At 34.9% G+C, this 8,597-nt stretch overlaps 1 protein-coding gene across 1 annotated transcript; it reads right to left on the reverse strand.

Annotated features, from left to right (window-relative positions):
* Window positions 1-1,493: 1,493 nt before the first annotated feature.
* HELRODRAFT_160381 (hypothetical protein) lies at window positions 1,494-4,782 on the reverse strand (the record flags this gene model as incomplete). The annotated part of the gene is made up of 4 exons (XM_009017343.1): window positions 1,494-1,643; window positions 2,868-3,008; window positions 3,135-3,303; window positions 4,724-4,782. 4 exons carry the CDS (start codon window positions 4,780-4,782, stop codon window positions 1,494-1,496), a joined length of 519 nt encoding a protein of 172 aa, XP_009015591.1.
* Between the last annotated feature and the right edge of the window lie 3,815 nt (window positions 4,783-8,597).

The following is an 8,597-nucleotide window of genomic DNA, read 5'->3' on the forward strand; positions in this document are numbered from 1 at the left end:
AAATATAAATATATATTTAAACTTTATTTAATGTGGCTAAATAAAGAAATGTTTCAACATCAGAAGGAAGACTGCTGATGTTTACCTACTTTTGAAATAACTCCACTCGCTGAGAAACATGATGAACTCGTGTTTCAAATATTTGCTTGCAAAAAATTCAAACAGTCATTGTTTGCACTTTCCATTAAAAGCAGGCGGGTTTGAGGACATTGAGGAGACGCGTGCACGTTGGTTTGGTTCGTGCGTTTGTCCGTGTTTGCACTTGTGTCTGTGAGTGAAGTGTGCGCGAGTCATGTGTGTCTAAGTCTGTGGACGTGTTTTTGCATGGGATTATGTGGGTATGAATTTGGGTGTGTATGTATGTGTGTGTGTGCGTGTGTGTGCGTTTCTGTGTGTTTCTGTGTGTTTCTGTGTGTGTTTCTGTGAATGTTTCTCTGTGTGGCACACAAACACGTGCAAGCCTTCTGGTATGTTTGCTTTATTTTTTATGATTATTTATAGGCACGCCTATTAATTTTGTAGACTGAGTTTATGCATTTCTCTGTTTCAACGCATCTCTCTCATCTACTTGAGTGGCCATAAAATTCGCTAGTTTGCACAAATCGTTGAGTCGCAATGTTTGGTGAGAGATGTCAGGCACAACAACTCGATATGGTTTGTCCATTCAACTTTACGTTTCTATCATTTTTATAGTTCCAAAACTAGTCTGGCATTGATGTTGTTGAGTAATTACGGGCTTCATACATGGCCAACAGGCGGCTTCTAACTTAAGTAATTAACAAATAAATGCGCGGCTTTTTTTAAACATCAAACTAAAGTGTTTTCAGCTTCCAAACACTATTTTAATAAATTTGCCAGCTTGAAAATATTCTACTCAAAATATTTCCAGACATGCTCAAACATAATTTTCTGCTTGATAAATATTTCCTCAAACTCCGAATGAGGATAGGTAAGGGTGTAGTTTCAAAACGTTAAATCACGCGTCAAATCAAGATCATTAATCATTTTGGTTATTTTTGTTGAATCATAGTATTAAAATTATTCCATAACATGTGGTTTAATACAAGTTGGTTCAGCTAAGTAGTCAACTTCTTCTTTTGAGTTCAATATTTCAAAATTTTTATTTTTTCGGCTTGCGAAGTTTTTGCTCTTTTCTGGCCCGTTCAGAAAAAACGGTGGCCAGGTCTGAGATGGAGGATTGGTTGGTTGGTATCGTCATGAAACTATCAGCTCACGATTGTGTGTCCGTGCTGGAAGTATGTAACTGGCAGGCAGGCTGAGTTCTTCAATGATCTTCTCATTATTAATTACCGCATTCCGTGTGTTTTTTATCGGAATTTGTTGATTTTCTACCAGTGAAGTCAAACATTTTTTATTAGTGATGAATAAATAACATTTTCAGTTCATTTGAACATTAAAAATCAATAATTGAATACTTGTTATTTATTTTCTCAATAATTTTTAAACGCTCAAACAGCAACGTAGAAATAAATTTAATAAGGCTTCAATGATTGCCAGGCCCTCCATTGTTTCCCGGGGTTTTTTTTCAATTTTTCAACTAATTGCGTCTTTTGCACGCCGTGCCTTCGTGTCTGAACTTTTGTAGTTTGTGTAGTCGTTGGTTCTTGCTTTTGCATGTGTCTCTGTGGGTTTGTATTCGTGTGTGTGTGTGTATGTGTGTGTGGGTGTATTTGGTTGATATCGAACATGTTTATTTTAGTGATTGTCCAAGTGTGCGTGTATGTGTGTGTGTGTGTGTGTGTGCGCGCGTTTGTCTATATATTTGCTTTTGTGTATCTGTCCATGTGTGCATTTGTCTACGAACTTGTATGTTTTTTCTTCCATGTGTGTTTGTATATTTGTGTGTTTGTCCTCGATTGTATTTGTTTTTGTGTGTTTTTGTTCTTTGTGTGTGTGTGTGTGTGTGTGAGCTTGTCTATGTGAGTCTATGTGAGTCTATGTGAGTCTATGTGAGTCTATGTGAGTCTATGTGAGTCTATGTGATTGTTTGTGTCTCAATCGATAACGCGCAGTGCGTTTCTTTTGCCTCGCTTACCTGAACTATCGCTTTTTGTAATTTAATAGTGCAATTTGTAAGCTGAATGCATGAACGTGGAAATAATGCGGTCTATTGTTTGTATGTTGTTTGTATGCTATTTGTATGTTGTACTGTTTGTATGTAGTTTGTATATTTTACTGTTTTTATGCACAATGTGGTCCTGTTTGTAAATAGTTTGTATGTTGTATTGTTTGTATGTAGTTTGCATGCTGTATTGTTTGATGTAGTTTTTATGTTGTATTGTTTTTGTCAGTACGCAGTATATTATTTGTATAATTTTGCATAAATAAATTTTGTTTGTATAATTGTTTTGTGTGTAGTTTAAGCCAAATAAAACTAAGGGGTTAATTTTGTCTTTGTATTTTTTAATATTTTCACGTTCATCGCTTCCAATGATGATACTGCTAACAACCTTTAAGCTGTTGTAATTTTGTGAGTTGTTGTTTGTTGTTGCTGCTGATTTTGTTACTACTCTTTTTGTTATTGTTTTTGTTTTTGCTGTTGTTGTTTTTGCTGTTGTTGTTTTTGCTGTTGTTGTTGTAACTGTTGTAGTAGTTGCTTATAGGCCACCCAGCCTTCCAAATATCGATCCCACCAGCTTTGCCCCTTCCATTGGCCTTTCCGTGAGTTTACCAAATCTCTCCACCTAACCACATGTGTGTCTCTCCACTCCAGTCCTAAGCGTGATAATGTTTCGACTCTCTCTCCCTCAGCCAGCATCTTTTTGTTCACCTCCCTATGACCTACTGTTTTGTCATTTATCCTTATATTTTCCCCATCGTCATTCTTCCCATTCCATCATGCCAACCATGACCATGCTGTCTGTTAGCGTGATCGCTTCCTTCCACTCGTTATAACTATCAAGCCACTCCAATGCTATTTCTAATCCAATAGAAATAGAAATGTTGCTGTTGTTGTTTGTGTTGCTGTTTTGTGGTTTTCGTTGTTGCTGTTGTTGTTTCATTAGTTGTTGCAAATTGTGTTGTTTGCGGTACGTTGCAGTTTATAGTTGCGCGATGTTCCATATTGTTATGTACGAACAGCGCCGTGGAAACAAAAAATAAAAAAATAAAACTTCTTTTTCAATTGTCCGGCATGCTTTCTTTCCACCAGCGTCTGCCAGTCTTTGAGTCTCTATGAGGAATGTTTCAATGGTCTCTTCCATGACAATCGTGCATACATTGGTGTCTGTTCCTTTGAAGAACCTGCCAGCCGTAAACTTTATGCCATCTACGTGCTCCCGACTAATTCAATTCAATATGTATAGATCGCGATGAACTGAAAATATTTCAGCCTAGTGTTTTGTTTACCTTGTAATTTGAATCAATAATTTTAGAATGATGTAATAAAATTATGTATCTGTTTTTGGTTACTTTGAAATGCTACATCGTACATGCACATACCTGCAATTGTTTTTCACCGAACAAATTATTTTTTTAATTCCAAAAGAACAAAAATTATTTTATTAAATGAAATAATAATAGGGCCAGTTATGTTACCATTAACTTTTCATTGTGGAAGTTCCATGAGAATTTCATGCCGGCAGAATTGGGTTTTTAAGTGCTAATTGGTTGAACGAACGATTTCAAATCATACGCGAATCATTGGGCATAAATATTTAATGTACTTGTCTAATCTATGCACTTGATGCTATTTTACCGCATCACACAAGCATTTAAATAAAATTAAATGTTCTTTTTTTTATATTTAAAAAAATTCACACAAAATCAAGTCAATCTTCAAGTAATGGAAATAATGAGAAAAATAATCTGACAGAACATTTTGCACCAATTAACAACATTTATTCCTTTATATTATTTGAAATACAACTACTTTAAATGAGTTAGCGCAATTTCTAATTGAGTAAATCGGACAACCTATCAAATTTCACTAATTGAAAAAAATATAAATGTTCTCAGCTTTGTTGTTAATAACAAAAATTTTTCCATTCGTAATATGACAAATATGAAATAAAACTCATCCGGATGAAATAAATCAAATTTGTCGCGTACGAAAATATAAATATTTGTTTTTTAATTTATGGAATAAGCGCACACAAAACAAATATACCAAAGCACACAAACACACATACACACAAACACACACAAACACACACAAACACACACACAAACACACACATACAGTGGTGGATTCAGGGGAGACCTAACCACTAAACAGTCCAGAGCCATTCTGTTGGAATTTTTTGCTATTTAGCCAGCAGCATGTATAATGTTTAATTACTTTTTATGAATTAATAATACAGAATTTCTATACCTGAAAACCCGTTTTATGTTGGAATTTTTGACAAAAATTTGACACGAAAATAAACGAGGAGTAAAAAAAAGTCTGCTAAGTCGGCCGGTTTCTGACCTCTCCTTCCAAACTTCGATCCCTTCCATCAAACTTTAACCTTCTCTTTGTCATGCACACACAAAAAGTTGTCATAATACCTCCTGACGAACTAAAAAATTACTATCAGAAAAGTAAAAAATGCATGTTGACTAACACGCAATGTACTAGACAGAAAAAACAGTGCACGAACACACACACACTCACACAAAACACAAACACATAAACACATACACACGTACATAAACATGATGATAGGCAAAACAAAAAAAAGAGAGAAAAACGAATGAATAATAACAATAATTCTTCTCCAACTTTTTCTTGTCTTTTCGCATCAGTTCGTTCTTTTTTGTCAATTTGTCTTCAGTCGGCATTTGTTTTAAGAATTCCTAAGTGCATGATTTTCTGCTCACTTACATTTTTCACCTTCCTTCTCCTCTAAGAATATTTTTCACATATTTTGTGAAAAAACATTCTAACGAAATTATTCATCGTGTGTATTTTTCAAAAATATATTTTGTATTTATACACTTAATTTTCTAGAGTCTAATAAGAAATTTCACCATCATCGTCGTTATCAGTGTCGGCATCTTCATCATTGTCTTCATCACCACCATCATCATTTTCAAGAAAGTCTCCCTCGTGATCGTTATTCGTTTATGGCTTTTGGGAAAGTTTTCAAGGCAGTTTGTCGGGTTAATGAGAAGCATCATCGGTGGGCAGCCAGGGATAAAGATGATCATGTGGTGTGTGGCGATGATGGGGTGGTGGTCGTCGTCGTAGTAAGGTGTGTAGGGATGATGTGGTCGTAATTTTATGGTGGCGACGATAAAGTCATGGCGTGATTGTTATCAGGATGACCAAAAAATTATGATCAAAAAAATGATGACCAAAAAAATTATGACCAAAACAATGATGACCAAAAAAACTTTCAAATTAACTAATGAAGATGAAAATTTTAATTTCTAAAAACAATGTCGTTCAAGTTCGATTTAATTCAATTTAAATAATAAATTTTTATAAAATATATTGTAAAAATATAATAGCGGTGCAACTCTTTAATTAAGAAGTAAATTTTAAGACTGCGTTTTAACTGCAATAAATTTTTGAAGAAAAAAAATTAAGCCGGATCGAAAGATTATTTGGAAACATTTTAAAATATTGCTAGTGGTAGTGTAGTCCGTGGTGGTAGTGGTTGTGTTGTTGGTGGTACTGGTAGTGGTACTGGTGGTGGTGGTGGTGGTGGTGGTGGTACTGGTGGTGGTAGTAGTACTGGTGGCGGTGGTGGTCGTGTTAGGAGATTCAAAATAAAAATTTATGGCCTCAAATTTTCTAAAATGTCATGCCTTTTTTTGGACAACGCACCCACAACGCAGTTATAAATAATGTCCGAAAGACAGCAGGCACGTTTACACGCACACGCCGAACTTTCGCACGATCAAAGAAGACGAATAAAACACACGTAGAGTGTAATTGAAGCAAATAGCACACACAAAAACTAAATTCACGCTTATGGTGAATCAATTATGCGTGCGTTACGTTACGCAGTCGTCATGCCGCAATTTGTCTTTCATAATTCTTTCTTTTTATTTTGTTAAATAAATTATATTTTATATTTTTAAAAACGGAAAATGTGAAATATATTATTTTAAAATTATATCGATAATTGAAAAAATTTTTTTTAAATAAATAATAATTGGGTTATTTTCTTTGTTAACAATAAAAAAATGTATTAGCACGGCGAGTCAAGCGGAGAGAGCGAAAAAGAACATTCATTTGTAACGTCTTACAACATCAACCCTGACAAATTAACTTGCTTAAAAGCTTGAGCAACCAACATTTATGCTGTTGTTGTTGCTGTTGTTAGTGTTGTTTTTGTTGATGATGTTGTTTTTGTTATTGTTGTTGTTGTACTGGTTCATATACATCCTTTGTTGCTTTCCAACCAGTGAAAAACATCGTTTAACATTTTTACAGCACTGGTAGGCTCAGTGATCAACTCTTACAGAAACCATATCATATATATATATATATATACATACATATATATTTATACCATACCATTTAGGCCATATTTTTTCCTGAAACCATCTATCTTTTTCATCTTGTCCAAATGTGTTCCATCTCTTCCATCTTCATGCAACATAGTCTGCATACCGCCTCATCATCAACACCAACTCGGTTCTGCTAGCTTTTCAGTTCAAGGTGATATCCTGTGCCGAAGCGGCTAAGATTAGTACGGCCTATTTTGCTAGAGGTTTCTTTCACTTTTAGTAGTGGTTGTACCTCTTTGGTGAGGAAATTTTCTCAGTTCACATAGTTCTTCTGACCCCAAATTCTTTCATCATCTCCCAGTTTACAACTCTGCCAGTTATAGCTTTTCAGGTATTTTTAGTTTTCTATCGGCTTTTTGTTGCCTCCGACAGGACAGTGACTGGGCATGGGCATTACTATTACCTCTTTCGTTTTCAATTTATCTATTAACTTATTTATTTATTTGCATAAGCTTTTGATTTTGGCTGTCATTTTGTGCAAAAAATTGATAATTCTTCTTTTGTCTGTTAGAATCGTGGCTTTATTTTCTATTCTTTCATTTTCTTAATATAGCTTTCATCACAGCCAGTATTCTGCGTCATGACTGCCACACAATTTGCCTGCACCGACTCCTTACTAAACAATCCTGATCCTCTTATTTTTGTTGCCGGATCGACCGAGCCATCCACATACATCTGCAGGTCGGAGTTTGATGCCTCATCAAGGTTTCTCTCACATCATCCTAAAGTTTCATTACCGTACAATTTCTCCCTCGCTTCTTTAAATTACATCAACAGTTGATTCGTAATCCAAAGCCGTTGATACTCTATTACCTTCTGCTATATTTCGTATGTTGGCTGTTTAAGTTGCAATTTCTGCAACCTCCCCACGGTGCAGCTGGGGGCCTCGTGCTTCGAATGGAGAAAAAAAGGTTTACACCAAACACACATGTTGTTGCTGTTGTTGTTGCTGCTGTTGTTGGTTGTAATGGTGGTTGTGGTGGTGGCGGTGGAAGTGGCGACGCGTTGGCAATTGCAATAGTGTTGTTATTTTATTTAGTTTTTTATGTTTTTTATTTTTGGTTTATATTGATCCTAGGCTAGAGAAAAGACGGAAGGGAAAAATGAAAAGGATGGCGAAGATGAAGATGATGAGGAACTTTGAAGATGATGCGCTGTGGAAAAAATTGATGAATGAGTCTGGAAGTGAGATGAAAGAAGAAAAAATAACGTAGAATGGATGAGAAATTTGTGAAAGAATAACTGGAGGAGGAAAACGCGATATTAATGTGATAAAAAATGCATGAGAGGATTTTAACTAGGGGTTGGAGTCAATTATAAAGATGATGACGTTGATGATGATGCAGTTGTTGATGGTCATGTTGTTGTTCATGATGATGATGTTGTTGATGACGATGATAATGATGAAGATGATGTTGATGATGATGGCGACGATGTTTATAATGACGACGGTGATGATGATTATGATGATAATGAATATAATATCAGAAAGTCAGAAAGCATTGAATCAAAAAATCCTGCTCTTCCCATAATATTTTCGTTAAGTGGTGCCCAACAAAAGATAAAGTAAGAAAAATGAAAACACGTAGAAAACACACACATGACATTTCTGATGAAGCATACATACGTCATGCTTACGTCACTAATATTGTCTACGTCACACGTGGATTGGTCTTGATTTGTAGTCCACTTAACAACAGATGTCACTATCCTATGTGTACGTGTCTATATGTGTGTATGCGTGTGTGTGTGTGTGTGTGTGTGTGTGTGTGTGTGTGTGTGTGTGTGTGGTGTGTGTGTGTGAAAGTTGGTGGGTGTTGTATTATTTATTATATATATATATATATACATATATATATACATATATATATATATACATTTGACATTTTTTATTTCATCAAATCAAAAGAGAGAAATCAAAGAAATGGTATCAATGAAAAGAAATGATCTGGAAATCGAAAAGAAAATATGGTTTTCTTGTAATGAGAGCTGTAATTTAAATTGTAAAAATGAGAGCATATTTTAAACATTTTAGTTCATGTAAACTCACATTCATATTACAAACCCTAAAAAACCAAAAATGAAATCATAATTATTAAGTAATCCACTCTTTTACATTTTTATCAGAATGTCGT

This window comes from Helobdella robusta (assembly GCF_000326865.2).
Source record: "Helobdella robusta unplaced genomic scaffold HELROscaffold_2, whole genome shotgun sequence".
NCBI classification, from domain to species: Eukaryota; Metazoa; Annelida; class Clitellata; order Rhynchobdellida; family Glossiphoniidae; genus Helobdella; species Helobdella robusta.